The sequence below is a fragment of the Anomaloglossus baeobatrachus genome, chromosome 2 (assembly GCF_048569485.1).
Source record: "Anomaloglossus baeobatrachus isolate aAnoBae1 chromosome 2, aAnoBae1.hap1, whole genome shotgun sequence".
In the NCBI taxonomy this organism is placed as follows: domain Eukaryota; kingdom Metazoa; phylum Chordata; class Amphibia; order Anura; family Aromobatidae; genus Anomaloglossus; species Anomaloglossus baeobatrachus.
The window spans coordinates 138168905-138189685 of record NC_134354.1 but is presented as its reverse complement, the minus strand read 5'-3'; the positions used below and the strand labels follow the sequence as shown (position 1 = coordinate 138189685).

Sequence of the window (20781 nt, the reverse complement as noted above, 5' to 3'; positions counted from 1 at the left end):
ATTGACTTTTTAGATATTCTCATTGATGTTGATGATGGAAATGTGATTCAAACTGATGTATTTCGTAAGTCAACATCTGTCAATGCGCTGATTCATGCCTCGTCTGCCCATCACGCATCCACAATCCGTTCTGTCCCCACCGGACAGTTCCTGAGGATGAGGAGGATTTGCTCCTCGGATGCTAAGTTCGAGGAGCAGGCCGCTGACCTGAAGTCCCGCTTCCGTGAGAGGGGTTATAGTAATCGCAGTATAAAACGTGGGTACCTTAGGGCTAAGAACACTTCTCGCTCTCAGCTCCTTCTTTCTAGACAAAAACTTCCTCAGGATTTTTCCAGTGTGAGATTTATTACTACTTACAATAGTGAGTGGCAGCAGATGAGGGCCATTCTTAATCGCCACTGGCCTATCCTGAGGACTGATCCTGTGTTTCGGGATTCATTATCTGACTATCCCTTGATGACTGCCAGAAGGTCCTCCAATCTCAGGGACAAGCTTGTTCAGAGCCATTATGTTCCACCTCCGTCCGGGTTTCTTGGCTCTACCTCACCTCGAGTTGGCTGCTTCCCTTGTGGCCACTGCTTGGCCTGCCGCAATGTCTTGCGCAGTTTCGTGTTTACATCTGCTGATGGGAGGCGTGAGTTTCACATCAGAGACTACATTTCTTGTGGCACATCCAATGTGATTTATTACGCGGTATGCGGGTGCTCACTCATTTACATCGGGTTGACATCCCGTGAGCTCCGCATCCGTGTAAGGGAACACGTGCGAGACATTGCGGCAGCTCGAACAGTGGAGGATCTTGCCACTTTGAAGACGCTGCCGCGTCATTTTAAATTACACCACGGTTGTGACCCCAAATCCCTATTGGTACGCGGCATTGAAGTCATTCATGGTGGCATTCGTGGTGGTAACATCAAGCGGAAGCTGGCCCAGCGTGAGACTAGATGGATGGTCACTCTTGGAACAGTTGCCCCATCTGGTCTCAACGAGGCTCTGAGCTTTGCCTCTTTTCTTTAACATCACCTTTGGTTTTTGCCCCTGCCCCCTTCTTTCTCTATTTGTAGGGGTCTTTTACTGTTTTTATTTAATATGATGGCTTACTATCTTTGTGGCCCAAAGTGTTTGTAGTTCAAACATGTTTTAACTTTTTTCTTTATTTTGTGTTTTCCCCTATCTCTATTTTTGTCATTTAGCACAGATTTCTCATCTGGGTCTTCAAACATGATCACTGTTGATACATCTTAACTCTATATGTACATATGGACTCCTGGAACCGGATTATGTGGCTGTACTGTTATCTTATCATGATTTGTTGTCTTTATTTATTTATGACTCATTACTGTATATCAGCTTGCGTATCCGGTTCTTTGTGCTCCATGATCCTGTTTGATCTTCATTTACACACGGACTCCTGGAGCCGGATTATGCAACTGTATTGTCACATTTTCTTATCGCGAACTGCTGGTCTTATCTATGCTCTGTGATCTTATATTTGTTTGTATACCTGGCTCTTTGTGTCCCGTGCCGCACTGATGTGCGCGTGCGCATTTCTCGCCGCCGACCCGGCTCTCCGCGGCTGTCTTTGATCGATCGGGGCGCATGCGCGGGAGCTATGGAGACGCGTCCCTGCTCCCGCGCATGCGCCGGATCGTGACGGCCGGTGGGAGGTGTTGGTGTTGTGCGGCGCGATGTGCGCATGCGCCGCCTCTTATCCGTGCGGTGCCCCAGCTGTGTTAAGGGCTATTTATAGCAGCCCTTCTGTGCTAGGTACACACTCCCTGACGAAGCGAACACCTCACCATCCGTGAAACGTACGTTGGAGTATGTATTAGGGGTTTTAACCCCCTCCTGTCACCCCTGGTCGGCTGCACGATCCCTGGTCATTTCAGGTGAGCAGTGTTGTTGTGTCGGGGTTCACGTGCATTCGGCTCTTCCCAGTTTTACCTTGTATTTTGAACCCTTATGGGTCTCTTAACATACTGGGGATTACCCGATGCATGTGCTCCTTCAGTGGATTCACTGCTTCCCTTCTCCTTAGTCTCTACTCGGGTTTGTGTGTTCATTCAACAAATTCGGCTGTGCCTTTGATATTTTGAGCCCATTGGGGCTTTTTTCTTGTTGTATTGGACGCATATTGCCCGAGGGGTTGAGACTTGATTCCTCTTTAGTCGTGCAGCCTCCCAGGTGTTATTGCCTTTTACATCACTGTCTCTCCTTGTGCCATTTTTATATTTGCTAATATATGTCTAATGATTTTTGAATAAACTTTTTTGACATCTTTTGAAGCATATTTACTCTGTTCTCCTGGTTTTGATGTACCCTAAGAGTAGCTCTGAAGTGGGGCGGTGATTGTGTATGACCCACCCCATTTCTTTGTTTGCATGGATTCTTGTAATCTAATCCCGGTGAGGATGCAGTTCCTATGAGTGCCCTGAGTGATTCAGGGGTGCTACACATGACCTCTCCGAGCACTAAAGTGCTCATGTGTTTTCAACTGGCAGAGAGGATAAAGCCGCTGGCAGGTACCTACAGTCCCTGAAAGAAGTTCTGTCGCTTATCCATGTTATATAAATAAAAGCTTATAACCTGATTTTAAATTCATCCATTGGCTTCATAAATTACTCTTTTGAAGCCTGAAACCCTCCCAAGTTTGGTTTAGGTTATGAAAATAAAGTACCTGCAAAGCTGAAATATTGATCATTTAATGAACACAGAAAGGTCAGATTTTGTCAAGACAAAAGTTTCGTCGCCCACAAAAAGTAATGTGAAATTCAAACAAATAATTAACTTCTAATACAAAGAGATCTTGCATAACATTGGTGAATTCAGTTGTGGTGTTATTAGAGCCATATTTAATATTTTGTGTGACTTCCATGAGCTTGAAGGACTGTATTCATGTGGTTCAACAATGATTCATACAATTTATTGATGAAGTCATCCGGAATAGCAAAGAATGCAGTCTTACATGCCTTCCAGAGTTCATCTACATTCTTTGGTTTTGTCTTCCAAGCTTCCTTTTTAATCCTACCCCAAACATTCTCAATGATGTTCATGTCTGGTGACTGGGCTGGCCAGTCCTTGAGCACCTTGATCTTCTTTGCCAGGAGGAACTTTGTTGTAGAGATGGATGTATGAGATGGAGCACCATCCTGCTGCAGAATTTGACCCCTTTTATGATTGGGAATGTAAGAGGTAGCTAATACTTCTTGATATTTTAGACTATTGATATTGCCTTCCACCTTGCAAATGTTTTGCACACCCCCATACTGAATGTAACTCCAGATCATAATCTTTACACCACCAAACTGCACTGTTTTCTGGATCCATACGAGCTCCAGTAGGTCTTCTGCAGTATTTGCGGCGGCTGTGGTATAATTCAACTTAAGATTCATCAGAGAACTCCACCTTTTGCCACTTTTGCAGCGTCTATCAGTTTAGCAGGCTGTGGGACTTGACAAATGCCACACGTTTTTTTAATTGCCTTTTGTTTAGTGCTGGCTTCTGGGCACTGATTCGACCATGATTCTGGCCCATTTGCGGGCAGCGTGGACCAAGTAATTCTGGCTGCTTGCCGTCAGTCACTTATGGGCCCCTCGTTGCTGCTGTAGCTGCAGACTCTGTGTATGTTTGGTGGAGGGCATGCAGTGCCCTCACCGGCAGGTTTAGCAGGCCAACTGAATGGGCCCCTGCTCTGGGTACCTGTACCCCGTGCGGGCAGGGTCTACTAGCAGTCCCCATACTCAGCCACCTCTCTGCACTCCGGCCTCAGGTGGTTTTCGGGCGGCACTACCAGGTAGCCTTTCTCCCCCGCCAGCAGCCACAAATGGTGCAGTGTCTGGAAGGGCCCTGCTCACTGCTCTGCCCTCCATACACAACTCCTCCACTTCCTTCTCCTTTGGCTGCCTCTGCACAACTCTTTGTTCTCAGTGACACCACCCACCACTAGCTGGAAGGCGAAGGCCATGCCCCCTCCCTGAGTCTGCTCAGGGGTCCCCTCTAGCTGTGTGTGTGCTCTGGTTACTAGTATTCCGTGTGTCCACACCCTAGTCAGCCTCTGGGATTACCTGTATTGTACTGACCCAGGCGTGGGTGCAATAGTCAGTGGCGCCTGACCAGATCAGGGGCACCACAGTAGTCTCCACTGCCAGTTATAAGATCCGCTTCACCTGGTTAACTCATGATTTTCATTCTGTGTGATGCTTAGTGGATTCTTGGGGTTTTTTTTTACCTTGGCCCATATTTCTTCCACTCTTTTTCCAGACATTTCTGTTTTTGTTCCAGGTGTCCTGGTATTAAGCTTTCTTGACTATTATCTGCCAGTCCGCTCCACTGGCCAGCAGCTATATTGTTGACCCAACTTGGTGGCCTCTGTGTAAAGGGTGCTTTACATGCTGCTACAACGCTAGCAATTGCTAGCGATGTCGAGCATGATAGCACCCGCCGCCCCGTCGTGTGTGCGATATGTGGTGATCGCTGCCGTAGTGAACATTATCGCTACGGCAGCGTCACACGCACATACCTGTTCAGCGACGTCACTGTGACCGCCGAACAATCCCTCCTTCAAGGGGGAGGTGCGTTCGGCGTCATAGTGACGTCAATGCCGCATCACTAAGCGGCCGCACAATAGCAGAGGAGAGGCGGAGATGAGCAGGCGGCAGATCCCGCCCACCTCCTTCCTTCCTTATTGCCGGCGGGACGCAGGTACGGTGAGTTTCCTCATTCCTGCGGTGTCACACATAGCGATGTGTGCTGCCACAGGAACGACAAACAACCTCGCTACTCACCTGTCAACAATTTTTGGTTTTGGAGCGACCTCTCCAATACCAACGATTTTTACCTCTTTTGCGATCGTTTTAGGTCGCTCAGAGGTGTTACATACTGCGATGTCACTAACGACGCCGGATGTGCATCACAAACACCGTGACCCTGACGATATATCATTAGCGATGTTGCAGCGTGTAAAGGCCCCTTTAGTCTATTAAGAACTTCCTAGCTACAAAGCGCAATACCCCTGTGACACTGCCACGTACTCATACAACCTGTGGAAAGTAATTTCTTTGGGGGATTAAGAGAAGCAGGTCCTGTAACAATTAGCTGATCATTGCGCCCCTTTTAGGTATCAGATGTAGAATGATGCTCAGAACCATATGGTGTATCATTCGAACAAATGTAGTCTGATTTTTGTATTTAGAGATGCTTTCAACAAACCAGCTTTTCCCTGAAGTAACACAGCACAGATTAAACCCATTCAAAGAAAGACAAGTGACAATAATAATGGATAAACGCAAGAACAAATGTGAAAAAGGTTTCTTCAGCTCTCATTACGGATTTTGCCTGAAGCTGAAAAGAAAGAAATGCACAGCGATTCCCTCTGCTAGTCATGCACATCCAAGTCTGATTATAGGTTTCCCAGACAGAAGGGAAAATCCATTTCATGGGTCATAAGCTTTACATTGAGGGATGGCACTGCGACAACAGTTGTCAACAATGTGGATTTAAAACACATAAAAAAATGCATGGTAGAAGTAAATTGTACTTGGTGGAGTGAACGATGATCAGGGCCGGCTCCAGGTTTTTGTGGGCCCCGGGCGAAAGAGTCTCAGTGGGCCCCATCCACATGTAGAGACGCACATACACAGATACATTAGATACATACACATACAAGCATACAAACACATACATATTTAAAGACAAATTCACAAAAAATACATATAGACAGACATAAACCTATACAGTCATATACACTGACATACATAGATACACATGATACATGCACACACAGACACAGTAGAGATATTATTAATATGGAGAAGCCGGAGCAGCCTCACTCACCTCCAGCTAGTCTCCCGTCCAGCTCAGGCCACACACAGAGCACACTGACACTGCTATATATACATCATAGGAGGGGCTGGGGGCTACAGTATATAAATGACAGGAGGGGCTGGGGGCATAGACATTACTGGGGGGCATAGATGTTACTGTGGAAGCATACAACTCTGTGGGGAATATACCTTACTGTTGTGGATGGCATAGAGCTCTGTGGGGCCATGCATACAGCTCTGGGGTGGCAGTGCACGCGGCTCTGGGGTGGCAGCGCATGCGGCTCTCGGGGTTCCAGCGCATATGACTCTGGGGTGGCAGCGCATACGGCTCTGGGGAGGTAGCGCACGCGGCTCTGGGGTGGCAGCACATACGGCTCTGGGGTGGCAGCACATACGGCTCTGGGGTGGCAGCACATACGGCTCTGGGGGTCCTATACAGCTCAAGGGGGGGCCACCTACTGCTCTGAGAGGGGGCCGATAAAGCTCAGGAGTGGGGGCCCATACAGATCAGGTGGGGGTGGAACATACAGCTCAGATGGAGGAGAGGCCCGATACAGATCAAGGGGGTGGAACACACAGCTCAGGTGGAGGGGGGCCATATGCTGTGCTCAGTGTGCTGGCTGGAGCTGCACTGCGGCTCCTCTTCATCTGTGGGACTGGAACACACTGCACGGTAGCTCCACCCACAGATGAACTTCAATGCAGGAGGTTCACGGAGCATTCAGCAGTGAATGCTGTGTGCTAGTTTGAATTAAAGGGTCGTCAACTGCATTATCCAGCATCCAGAATAGTGCAACCAGGGCTGCCACCAGGAATTTCAGGGCCCATACTGCTAAAATTTTCGGGCTCCCTTCAGACTCCACCACAGCTCTGCCTCTACCCCTCGAGCCTTTGGCAATGGAAAAAAGTTTCCAGCATCACGTCCAAGAAATAAGGTTAAAAACCAATTTCATTCCTTAAAGTTAAAGCAAACACTAGGTTGAATGGACGTCCACGAAGTATAAAACAATGGCTTACGCGTTTCACACCTAAAAGAGGTTCTTAGTCTTAGACATATCCTGCTAGATTTGCACAAGTTATGGAATAAAATTGGTTTTTAACCTTATTTCTTGGACATGATGCTGGAAACAACTTTTTTCTATTGCCGGACTTTGCCTCTTTGAACCTGGAGCTGACCTCCTTGCACCGTCCCCCAGAGAAAGGACCCAGGTGATACATTTACCGGGTGAGCTGAGATCTTCCTTTGCATACTGACCTCCAACCATCCACAGTCCCTCATCACTCTTGGAGAATCTCCAATTCTGCAAACAGTCCTCACCAATCAAACATTAACGGCTAGTAGTCATGTTGACAGCCCGAAAAAAGTTGCATGCACCATTTTTTTGTCTTGTTCCAGGTGTGTCTCTTTCCCCATCTCTCTTTCCCCGTCTGTGTCTTTCCCCGTCTGTCTCGTTTCCTGTCTCGTTCAAGGTTTGTCTCTTTCCCCGTCTGTCTCTTTCCCCGTCTGTCTCTTTCTCCATCTGTCTCTTTTCCTATCTGTCTCATTCCAGGTCTGTCTCGTTCCCCGTCTGTCTCTTTCCCTGTCTGTCTCGTTCCCCGTCTGTCTCGTTCCCCGTCTGTCTCGTTCCCCGTCTGTCTCGTTCCCCGTCTGTCTCGTTCCCCGTCTGTCTCGTTCCCCGTCTATCTCGTTCCCCGTCTATCTCGTTCCCTGTCTATCTCGTTCCCCGTCTATCTCGTTCCCCGTCTATCTCGTTCCCCATCTGTCTCGTTCCCCGTCTGTCTCTTTCCGCGTCTTTCTCTTTCCCCATCTGTCTCTTTCCCCGTCTGTCTCTTTCCCCGTCTGTACATTACAGCCCCCCCGTCCTTACATTAAAGTCAATGGAACTGGGAGCTACAGGTCATTAATAGGAGCTGTGATTCGTTGCTATAGGCAACAAAGGACATTATTTGTATAAGAAGCTTATGTGTGAGGTAATAGACAGGGAATGAGAGAGACAGACTGACAGACAAGGAATGAGACAGACTGACAGACAGAAAATAAGACAGACTGACAGGGAATGAGACAGACAGGGAATTAGACAGACAGACAGAAAGGGAATGAAACAAACAGGGAATGAGACAGACAGACAGGGAATGAGAGACACTGACTGAAAGGGAAAGAGAGAGAGACTGACAGGGAATGAGAGAGACTGACAGGGAATGAGACAGACAGGGAATGAGAGACTGACAGGGAATGAGAGAGACAGAGACATCCAGACAGACAGACTACATGCACAGTTACACACACTATACATTACCTCATCTTGCAGTTCCTGATCGGTTCAGAGCAGGAGATGAGCCACTGGGACCTGCACGGAGGTTGCAGCAACTACAGGACCTGCCAGGTCACCGGTCATGTGATCAGGCAAGGTCCTTCCCCTTCTCAGCCTCCATTCAGCTCCAGTACATCTCCTGTCTTGCTCTGCACTGATCACATAGATCAGAGCAGGAAGAGAGAAGGCAGCTCTCTATGAGTGACCCGGCCCCCTCATTGCCCTGATGGCGGCCCAGACCCCTGGGGCCCGGTGAGCTGAAGGATGAAAGGGGAGGGGCCTGGGCTGTCAGCGGCCCTGCCCCCTCCTGGCTTCTGCTCACGGGGCCCCTTACAGGAGTCATGGATGTAATGCCCTGATGGCGGCCCTAAGTGCGGCTGCCAGCCCAAGCACTACAGTCATCGGAACTCAGCTTGGGGCCTGCAGGATTGAAGATGGTGAGTGGGTCCTCCTGGCTTTCCAGGGCCCCAGCATTTGCCCATATGTGCCGGGTGCTGACACCGGCCTTGACGATGATACTACACATATACCATACAGTCTTCCTGGAATCTATGGGCAATACTAGAGGTTTGTATCTACCTCCAAAGGTAGCACCAAGCACCACTAAGACCTTAAAGATGTGATTTACTTTTTAACAAATAATTCTCATTTATTACAGTTTTCGGATATACTTTGTGTACCGCCCCCGGGCAAGCAGCCAGGCTGCTGCCGCTCGGATCTGGATCCGCGGTGGCTCAAGGGGTCTCTGGACCCGGGGGTCGCGCGTCCACTCGATTAAAAGAAGGGGGGAGATATGTACAGGGGGCTTTTGGAAAGTTTGTGACGCCATCCACGGTGCATGGTAATGTGAGGGACCACCGCTACCGTTGAGGAGCCCGGTGACGATGGTGTGGCAGCTTGATGTTTAACCCCTCCGTGGGTAGGGGGTTTGGTCCCGGGGGCCCGTTGATGGTTGGGATGGTGTTTGGGTGCCGTGGGGGATAGGAATAGGGGTCTTCAACGTACTCACTCAGTCCTGGAATAGCTACATCGACAGCTTGTAAACCAGAATTCTGAACACCACTGCAGCCTGCGGGGAGCACGCCTGGATCCGTGCCCTTGTTGTTGCTGTTGGTCCGTGGCCCTGTCCTTGGCACCTTAGTCTCTATTGGACCCGTTTGTATGAAACTCTCCGGGTCCCGCTCACCCGTATGGTTAATAGAGTGAGCTTGCTCTAAAGGTTCACGCGTAGGATTTCTTTATACTGTAGTGGGAAAGTCCTATCCCATCAGTGCGCTAGTACCCCAATTTTGGAGCGGGTTGGGGATGACACTTGAAGTCTTCACTCCCGTCAGGTAAATTACCGGAACGCGTGAAGCTACTTTCCGGCCTGGTGTCCACGTACCCCGTCGTACCCTGGGCCCTGCCCGGTGATAGCTCAAGGCCGCCGGCCGCCCTCCTCGGCAGTCCGTGCCCCTTCACACTGTCCCCTGCGACCGGGTTCCACCTCCTACCAGGCCCAGACCAACGTCTGCCACCTAGTACTCAGGAGCCCTGCGCCGTGACCTCTCTCTCCCAGAGAGTCACTTCACCTCCACCTCTCCTTTCGCTCTCCACTGCTCAACAGTCACTTTTCTCACTTTCCCCTCACCAACCCCCATGTGGACGGCCCTATTCCCTTCAGGCCCCCCAATGGTGTGTCTGGTAGGTTGAAGTGGGAAGTGTTCCTAGGATTTTGATTGGCCAAGCTGTTAGCAACACCAAAGGACCAGGATCCGTAACCAAGGAGGGTGGATACTGTGCAGAAGGGCAGATTGCACAATACCCTGTGATGACCTGATAGGCCAGGGCGTCACACTTTGCATATAACTTTATTAGGCTTGTTGGGCCACCATGCTTGCAAGTGTATTATGGTATCAACAAATTCATTGTATAATGAAAAGAGATGGAAAGCTTGTTAAGCCCCTCTGTGATCATCGCATCACCAGGAAAAAACATTTTAAATCTTTTTATTATTGTTCAACAAGACTGTCACGATTCTCTGTGCAGAGCATCTCACAGACCTGAAGATGCTCTGTGGTGCTTACAGATGTGGCAGTGTGTCTATTCCTTTGTGCAGAGCATCTTGCCCTTGGAGATGCTCTTGCCCTTGGAGATGCTCTGCGGTGCCGTCCTTGATAATAAACTATCAGCCTGGTCACTATACTGGAGTACAGGTTGGTTCTGGCAGGTGCTGATTACTCAGCTGTTCCATCTTCTGGGTAATTGCTCAGGTTTCTTTACTGAGCATGCTCCTCCAGAACTCTGCCAGTTGTATTCTCTGGCTCTGCTGTGTTGCCATAGTTTGTGTGTTTGCTAGTATTCTGATCTTGGTATTCTGACCCCGAACTGTTATTGGACTTTCCTCGGCCCGCTCCCTATTCCTGTCTTGGACCCCGGACTGCTATCTAGGTCTTTGCTTGCTCCCTTCTACTACTACGTGCTCTTCTAGTATTGTGACCCTTGGATTGTGCCTGACTACGTCTCTTTTTACCCTTTATGATTATATGTGACCTCTTGATACCAGACTCCGGCTCTCCTGACAACCCTTCCATTCATGCAACCCTGTAAGGTAGTGAAAAGCGTTTCAAGGACGTTTTAGAATTGCTCCTGACAGCTCGGAAATAACCCCAAAACATGCCCTTTTGAGCATCCCATTGTATGGTTGCGTTTTGGTTGGGTGACATTTCCAGCAAAATCAGGACTGTTTTCAAGTATATGCATGCCATAGTAGGTACTCTCATTCATGCCCATTGATCTACCAGATCGTTATCCTGATTCTCAGCCTATGTAACTACATACGGTGCAAGAAACCAGTGGCACATGGGGATAGAAACTGGCACAGTTATGGAGACAAGTGCGTTGTTTCAGAGGCTGTATAAGTTGGCCCTAGTGCTAAGGGAGCCCAGAAGCCCAACAGATACAGAACCACCTGTTTCCTTTGTGTGATTCATACAAGATAAACCCTATAGGAGGCCATTCGTCAAGACTGTCTTACAGTAAAACTTTCCTTGTTACTCATAGCAAGCAGTCAGAGCTCAGTTTTTAAGGCAAAGTGTCGTGTGTGAAAATGCTGTTAACCTTCAGATATGTGGTTAGTCTGCAGGTTAATAGCATTTGGAACCTGCCTGGTGCCTGCACATTAAACCCCCCTGCCAGGAGGAAATGAACTCTTTTTCCCAGCAGCATTCGGGTTTCAGTCACGGGGGAGGCGCTGGCGTGGGTTCAGTTGTAACATGGCTGGGGGCGGTAGCCATGGTGCTTGCTTTCCACGTCCCAGCACGCTACAGAAAAATAGTGGTCCTAAGTGTGCGTGTGGTGGTATGCCGCCCCAGCAGCGGATCGAACCGCTTGCATTCGGAGGTGGTGATCGTTCGTGGCTCGAGGGTCTCCGGACCTGGGGGGCTTAGGGGCCACACTCAAATGGAAAGGGAGTATTTACAGGGAATTTGGTATAATTTGTGATGCCACCCGTGGTGTGCGGTAATGGGGAGTACTGCCGCTGCCGTTGGGAGTATCCGGGGTGATGGAGTGGGGCAGCTAGGTGACGCTGTGGCTAAGTGGAGGAGCCTGCTCTCAGGAGCTCACGCTTGGGATTTCAGTGGACTGCTTGCTAGGAAAGCCCTATGCCCCTTGTTGCGCTAGTGCCCCCGATCTCTGAGCTTGGTGGGAGAAGTCCATAAAGGCCCCGTTCTCCACAGGTTAATTGCCGGGTTGCCTGAAGCTTCTCCCCGACCTAGGGTTCATGTACCCCGTTGTGCCTTCCGTCCCGGACCGGTAATAGGACCAGGCTGCTGACCATCCTCCTTCACGGGTCCCAGGCACCTAGCCTCAGTCCCCTGCGACCAGGGGTCTGACTCCTCTATGTCCAGACCACCGTCTGCAACCTAGTTTACTTCTCCCCTGGGAGCTCCAACTCCCAGCTTCCTCAGAGCTCCTCACAGCTCAAGGGCTACCACTGAACTCAACTGACACCTCCCACCTCCCTGTCTGACCCCTAGGTGGGTGGCCCTTTTCCTGCTTAAGCAGCCCACTGGTGTGCCTGACAGGTGTGGTGCAACGTGTAACGAGGTGCAACGAGGCAGTACTGTAGGATAGAGACCTAGAACCATGGGGGGGTTGAATACTGCACATGGAGGGCAGTTTTTGCTGTACCCTGTGACGAACTAAATAGTCCAGGGGCGTCACAGTGGTACTGTTGCTGCTGTGGACATCTATAGGTTTAGCCCTGCCACACTCTGTGTGGCACCAGACCCCTTTATCCTGAAGATAAGGAAACCAGGCAAGTTTGTTAAAAGAGAGTTCTTTTTACAGAAGAATTAACTTATGTACAAAGGGTAGCCAGTATTACACTTATAGTTTTCTTCTGGACAATATAGAGGAACATGCATAGTGTTTCTGGATGGCGGCACAATAATTGTGAACGTTTCTGATGAACAGCAAAGCAATAGGGGTGACTCCATTCTTTAAGAAACTAACATAAGGAGCACTTGCTACAGTGAAATGCAAAAGTTTGGGCAACCCTGGTCAAAATTACTCTTACTGTGAACAGTTAAGGAAGTTGAAAATGAAATGATCTGTGAAAAACGTTAAATATGACAAATTTCCTTTGTATTTTAAGTAAAAAAAAATTTTTTTTCATCTTTTACATTTTAAAAATTACAAAAAGAAAAATGGGCCGATGCAAAAGTTTGGGCACCCTTGGAGATTTGTGTGCTCAGATAACTTTGACCAAGGTTACAGACCTTAATTATCCTGTTAGGGTTATGGCTTGTTCACTATCATTGTTAGGGAAAGCCAGGTGATGCAACTTTCACAGTTTTATAAAAACAGCTTTCTCTAACCTTGTGCCAAAAAACAGCAGGCTTTGGTTCTTCTAAGCAGCTGCCTAGCACTCTGAAAATGAAAATGGTGGAGGCGCCCACAAAGTAGAAGATAGTTATAAGAAGATAGCAAAGTGTTTTCAAGTTGACCTTTCATCACTTTAAAATGTAGTTAAGAAATGGCAGTTAACAGGAACAGGGGAGGTCAAGATAAGGTTTCGAAGACCAATCAAAATTTCTCTGAGAGCTGTTCGTAGGATTGCTAGAGAGGCAAATCAGAACACCCGCCTGCCTGCAAAAGAACTTCAAGAAGATTTAGCCGACTCTGAAGTTGTGGTACATTGTTCTACTGTTCAGAGACACCTGCACAAATACTGTATGTGTTTCATGGAAGAGTCATCACAAGAAAACCTCTTCTATGTTCTCACCATAAAATTCAGCATCATAAGTATGCAAAAGAACATCTAAACAAGCCTGCTGAATCTTGGAAACAAGTCCTGTGGATTGAAGAGGGTAAAATAGAACTCTTCTCTGTTTGGAGAAAAAGGGCACAGAATTTCATGAAAAGAATATCTCGCCAACCATTAAGCATGGAGATGGATCAATCGTGCTTTGGGGTTCTATACACATTTACTGGATTACAAGTGAGGGTATTGTTTATTTCAACAAGACAGGTTGACTTGCCATATGTTGCACGTTTCCCTGTGCCAAATTCATGCGGCATTCACAGTAGTAGATAGGGTGAGAAAAGGATTTTGGCCTTCAGACATAGCGGTGTGTGACTTATCTGTGGGGTTACTTACAGTGTAGAGTTTCTGAAACTAGTTCCCAGATAGTGCCAGAACTGAAGCAGCAAATTGAAATTCATGTTTGGAAAATCTAACATGATGTTCCTGAACATGATAAGAATGGCTTGGCTTTGCACAACTGATGGAAACTATGTCGAAAACCACTTCTAACATAACCAGTAATGGATAAGTTTGTCATTCTTTCATTATCCTGTGATAAACCACAAGGAAAACAAGTTTTGTTTTTCAAACATCACCTTGTAGGTGAAGGAGCTGTAAGGGTTTTTGCACACAGCAGAAAGATTTACATATGCAGTATCAGACTGGGGTGGCAAAGGTCCACCAGTAAGATGTCTTTGGATGCTCACTTTTCAGCTATATGCAAATATTACATAACCTTCTTTCACAAAAATACTTATGCTTCTAGAAAATAATAGACTGGGAAGTCTTTTGAATGAATGATTAGATGTTGCTTTTGTTTACACCTAGTGGGTCTAATGTATTGGGCCAACTACTGCTTATGTTGGGGGCTAAGTAGCTAACTCCTGCAGAGAGGCCCACCGGGGAATTCACCTTCTCATGTGGGCCAGTCCAATCCTGAATATTTGCCACAGCCCGACCCCGGTCCTACGGTTCCGCGTTGATTCGCCTCTCCTGCAGACGGCCACCACCGTCTGCCAACCTTGCTCTTGGTGCCCGGGCCACATACCCGGACACGGTCAGTTTCTCCTCCACTTCCGCTTCACTCCTCTACTGCACTACACACTCTCCCTGACTCATCTGACTCCTTTCCCGCCTCCAGGACTGTGAACTCCTCAGTGGGTGGGGCCAACCACCTGGCTCCACCCCACCTAGTGTGGACATCAGCCCCTGGAGGGAGGCAACAAGGATTTTGTGTGTGGCTGATGTGCCTGTCTCAGGGTGGGGGTGTGTGTTGTAGTACCTGTGACGACCTGGCTACTCCAGGGTGCCACACTGACAAGTGGACCAGGAAGTTTTCACTCGCATGCTTCTCTAATCTGTTGTCAAACATTTGAGGACCCACTTTGCAGATAGCTTCCTCAGGTCCAAATGTTCATGGATAATGACACAAATACATTCACGGGAAATCCCCATGATGTCTACTATTGCTTTAGCTGAAATTCGTCGATTCTCCAGTATGAGGTTGTGCACAGCATTGACAATCTCCGGAACAACAAACACTCTCGCTCGTCCAGGACATTCCTCATCATTGGTGCTGAAGTGGCCCGTTTTAAATTTGGCAACCCAGTTCTTAACTGTGGAATATGAAGGGCATTGATCCCCCAATGTCTGTGACATATCACCATGAATATCCTTTGTGGACTTTCCTTGCAAAAACAAGAATTTTATCACTCCTCTGCTCTCAGTTGCTGTGAATATCGCATTAGACTCTGCCATTTTGTTTTCCCATGTGCGTAGAACACTGTTGCCAAAAGCAACAAACACAACGTTTTGAAAACATATATCAGACACATAAGGCTTTCATGTGATGTAACATTTGTTACCATAGAAACAAAAAAATTCACAAAGCCAAAGACTTATCAGCAGCCCTTCGTACTCTTACCGGTTTTGCCTTCGGGCTGAGGAGCTTTAGTTGTGCCTCTATATATTGAGATTTGTAGATGGTACTGATGTGGGAACACTGTCAGTCATTTGGCAATTCTGAAAACATTATTTGCTCTGGAAACTGGAAATATTTTGTGCCTTTTACGTAGAACAATTTATAAAACGGAAAGAGGTAAGCCCTAGCATTGTCTATAGATCCTGTACACTGCCTTGTGTTAATATTATTCTTGAAAAGTGGTGACATGTTCTCTATAAAAGTGAAAAATGGCAAGTCCCTGAGATCTAACGTCCACTAAATTATTAATGTTGTAGACAAAATGAAGCTGGAAATTTTATCGAGAATTAGACAACATGTAGTCAGTATCTATATAAATGTATGGTCATATCACCATACATTACAAAATAATATTTTTTTGTATTAAATACGTGTTCACAAATACTACATTTCTACCTTAATATATTTAGCAGATTTTGTAGAGGCACATTAACCAATATTATCAGAATTATACAAAACCTACCATAATTTAAGACTTTTTAATATTTTATAACTATATAAAAATAACAGCAGCACTATTACCCCCTAGTGGCTGTAATTTGTATTGCAAGTAACATATTTACCTCTTGAGCTACACGGCCAGTACCACACGCTATATCCAGTACAAGCTTCGACTCTCGATTTAACAGACACACTGAGGCCAAGGCCAATGCTGCTAAACGTGGGGCTTTATAGTCCAAGATTGTAACATCCTTTAATAAAAAAAAAACAAACAAAAAAAAAAGAAAAACCTTATAAATGTTTCTTGTGTACATTATGGTGTAAAAGGTATTAGCTGTTGTTATAGTAAAGAAGGTTAAATGTGGATTTTTGTGCTTTATATCTCTTACACAATCCGCAGCAAAATCTATGTGTACATGCAAATGTTGTATGGTTCTTCTGCAGATTACAGCCTTTGTATTTCAATAGGTAAAATCCCTGATAAATTCCACACAAACAATTGACATACTTTGACTTTAGCATTCGAACAGTGTGTAAATTATTAGACTATGCACCCACGGGCGCTCGTACCTGCGGATATATCCGCAGGTACATCCGCAGGTTCCCCGCAGCTGCTCGCCGGAATCCGCAGCTATTTTTAGCTGCGGTAGTACAGCGAAATAGCTGCGGAAAACCTGCGGGGATTCGTGCGGCTTACTTGCGGACGTCCCGGCCTCTATCTCCATAGTGGAGGGCTGGAGTTTCCGCAGGTAATTCCGCAGAAATAATTGACATGCAATTATGTGCGGCTGCGGGACATCTGCAGCATATTCTGCAGCCGCACATACCGCAGCATGGACACAGCACTTCCCATGTCCCATAGGATAATATGGGGAGTGTCTGTATATGCTGAAACTCGCGGATTTATCTGAAAAATCCAGAAAATCTGCAGATTTTCCGCAGATAAATCCGCAGGTTTAATCTCCCGTGGACACATAGCCTTGCACTGAAATTTTTTGCATCAAAAGGCTATGTGCCCACACTGCGGAAAATTCACAGAATTTGCTGCAATTTTTTCGAGGAAATTCCACGGATTTTTCAAAACTCCGCAGTACAGCGAGTCCCCAACTATTTCTATGGCATTTTGGAACTGCTGTGCCCATGCTACGTTTTTTTCCACAGATGAAATAATGCGAATTTCCCTGCAGAAAAATCTGCAGCATTTGAATTATTCCTGTAGGGTCCCATACTTACCTGCCTTGTTAGAAGACACCGAAGTCACTTCCTCTGGTGCAGAGGAGCGCGGTGGAGCGAAGAGCAGGAAGGAGGAGGTAGGCGGGGCCTGCACGAGCTTCGGTCATGCGACAGCCGGAGCTACTTCAGGCCCGCCCACCATCTCCTGCACAGTGCAGACGCTGACAGATACGGCCGGAGAGTGATATGCTGCGTGATGGAGGCAAGTATGAACTCCCCGATCACTCCAGCACTTGTTCTGCATTGAGGATGCAGTGCCGAAGCTATGGTACTGTATCCTCAATGCAGAATGCCCGCAGCATATCCACAGGACATTCCGCAGCACATCCGCAGCATGAAAACAGACAAAGTTGCGGTTTCCTGGTAGCTCCTGTGAATGTCCTGCAGATATATCTGCAGGACACTGTCCCCGTGGGCACATAGCCAAAGATTTGTTAAAATATTTTATATGGTACTTAGCTAGTTCCACATTACACTGCAGATTTAAAACCCACAGCAAATACTCAAAGTGTGTACAAATCTTTACACGTTGTGAATGTGCAAAAATCAGAAAGTGTGTAGATCATTAACGATAAGAGTCCTCTTCCTAGGTTTTATTATTTGGGAGATTTATCAAAACTGTTGCAGGGTAAAAATAGAGCAGTTTCTTATAGTAATTCATTTCAATAGCTTTTTTTTTTTTTATTTCCAACAGGGTCTCTAAAAATTAACTGAAACATCTTTGGTTGCTAAGGGCAGTAACATTCTTTTTTTATTCCTGTACGGTGATATTACTGTGTGTTTATAATTCCTGTACTGTGACATCACTGTGTATATGTAATTCCCGTACTATGACATCACTGTGTTTTTAATTCCTATAATGTGACATCACTGTGTATATTCCTGTACTGTGACATCACTGCGTATATAATTTCTGTAGTGACATCACTGTGTATATGTAGTTCCTTTACAGTGACATCACTGTGTTTATAATTCCTGAAATGTTACATCATTGTGTTTATAATTCTTGTAATGGGACATCACTGCGTTTATCCTGTACTATGACATCACTGTGTTTATAATATCCTGTACTGCGACATCACTGTGTATATGCATAATTCCTGTACTATGACATCACTATAATTCCTGTAATGTGACATCACTATGCTTATATCCTGTACTGTGACATCACTGTGTCTATAATATCCTGTACTCTGACATCACTGTGTTTATAATATCCTGTACTGTGACATCATTGTGTTTATAATATCCTGTACTGTGACATCACTGTGTTTAGAATATCCTGTACTGTGAAATTACTATATTTATAATCCATGAGTGAAAAGGGTGGTTGGTTTGGGGGATTTAGTCCGTGACACCACCCATGGGTTGTGGTGAAGATGGGCACCACCGCTGCTGGTGACGGGGATCCCGGGAGCGATGATAGGGAGCAGCTGGGATGTTGTTTTCCCCCTCCGTGGGTAGGGGTCGGTGTTCCCGGGGCCCGGTGGTGTGACGGGGAGGCAGGGTTGGTGAGGTGCAGGGTTGCAGGGACAGTGCCGCGTGGTGCTGGATGGCACGGGTGTACTCACTCAGTAAGAGATGCACAAAGTCCTCGGTAAACCAAACGGCTGGATGGACGGGTCCCGCAGCCAGCTGCAGCGTCTCTCCCTGGACATGTGATGGCGGCTGTCTTTCCCTGCACCTTTATGTACTGTTTTGACTACGATAGATCCACAACGGTAGTCCGCTCCCTGGTGTATGGATGCCGGAGGAGCCCGTTTGCCCGCAGGCGCTGGCCCTTAGGTCTCTAGCCTTAGACGGTAGCTGTATACCCTCACGGTGCGGACGGTTGCCTTCTAACGGGTCTTTGGCTGTTAGGAAACCCCTGGGGTTCCTCTCACACTTGGATTTGACTGTTGGCGGCGACTCCAAGCCTAGTCGGGGTCCGATGGCCCTGCCTGTGTGTGCTGGCTTCACTTCGCTCCCCGGTCGGTACAGGCGGGCCACCGCCCGACCCCGGTCCTACGGTTCCGTGTTGATTCACCACTCCTGCAGATGGCCACCACCGTCTGCCTACCTTGTTGTTATTGCCTAGGCCACAAACCCAGACACTCTCCACTTCACTCCTCTCACTTCAACCTCCTGAACTTTACTCTCACTTTTCCCGCCTCCAGGCCTGTAAACTCCTCGGTGGGTGGGGCCAACCGCTTGGCTCCGCCCCACCTGGTGTGGACATCAGACCCTGGAGGGAGGCAACAAGGGTTTTTGTTTGGCTAATGTTACTGTCTAGTGGGGGGTGGGGGTGTTTGTGTGTTACCTGTGACGATCTGGCTAGTCCAGGGCGCCACATTCCCCCTTGGTGAAATGCAGACCCTCCGCGGGCTGCCCGTCCATCACCGGTTTTATTTATTTTTTTTTTAAAAACTGTAAAACATAAATTAACATCTAAACATTTCAAACATATAAGCATTTTTGTTAGGTCACTTAAACGTTGCACATATAAAAACATTTTTAATAACGGACAGACGGATGTCTTCCGCTCTCCCACCCAAGCAACCTAGCCCTGATGCTGCCCCTAAGAAGTGGGCAGCACCCCATGACCCCAGTCCAGGTTAAGGCTGCCCGAGCGGGAACGGGTAAGGTAACTCGCACCCGACTGTCACTTCAGGGGATCCCACATCCAGGGGGACCACTGACGCCCGGAGGATGGCCACCGGTCCTGGTGGTGGCCGGGCCCCAGCCTGCTCTGCTGTGGGCCCTTCCTCCAATCTGCCTCTCCGGAGGCGGCAACGGTTTCCATCCCACAAAACTATTTACAAGCCTACAAGTTCGTGGGTGGCCTGCCAGTTCTCGGCCATGTTCATGAGTAGTTCCTCATGTGGGTGGTAAAACACACAGAGTCCCTCCGGGGACAACTTGCCGGCAACGGCCGGAATAATTACTGTAGCCAATCAGATGATCTTTGGCTGATTTTTGTCATTCATTCACATATTTACACACTTAACATATGACACCCCTAAATTGTAGTTTCCCTGTACCTAAGTGGGGGTTGGCCGAGGTTGGGGCGTGTGGACCTTCTGGGCCCAATGCTATCAGTGGAGGGTAAGGGGACAGAAGAGACAGTCTTTTCCTCTTCCCATCTACTGTGTGGGGCCGGCGGAGACTCAGGGGAACTGGGTACAGGCGCAGCCCTGGGCACTGGTTCACTGGCGGTTACTTCCGTCTCCTTTTCCTCCACGGGTTGTGGGAACATTATTACGGGAATAAGCACCGCGCCGTTTTGTGTAGGCCAGTCTGCTGGGAAATCACCCATCACTGTATGGATCACCTGTTTTTCTTTCTCCCCGGTTGGTCTGGGGGCTGGAACTTCAGCTGCCACCTTCAACGGAGACGGGCACCTCTTCAGGTGGTCTCTGGAAACCGTGGCCGAAGTCTTCCCCTGGTCATGACTAATCTGGTAGGCCTTTTCATTCTCCCATTCAGTGGGTTGTATGACATACGGGGTCTTTTCCCACTGGTCATCAAGCTTATGGGTTCTTCTTTTTCGTTTTAGCACTACATCCCCAGGTTTAAAGGGGCCAGCTGGAGCCCGCTTGTTGAAGTACTGTTCCTGCTGTTCTCGGCTCTGACACAGGTTCCTTTCTACGTACTCCTGGACCTGTCGGTACTGCGCCCTCCGCCGAGTGTCCCATCCAGCAGTCGAAGGGAGGGCCTCTGGAG

General features: G+C 47.7%; 1 protein-coding gene across 2 annotated transcripts in view; it reads right to left on the bottom strand.

The window, feature by feature from the left end:
• Positions 1-20781, bottom strand: part of METTL27 (methyltransferase like 27) — a 116178-nt gene that overhangs the window by 56936 nt on the left and 38461 nt on the right. The window contains exon 3 of one of the 2 annotated variants that reach the window (XM_075333326.1): positions 15969-16097. The exons of the other annotated variant lie outside the window; for it this stretch is intronic. Within the exon in view, the coding sequence (XP_075189441.1) occupies positions 15969-16097 (129 nt within the window). The remainder of the gene's footprint in view (positions 1-15968; positions 16098-20781) is intronic. 2 annotated transcript variants of the gene reach the window in all.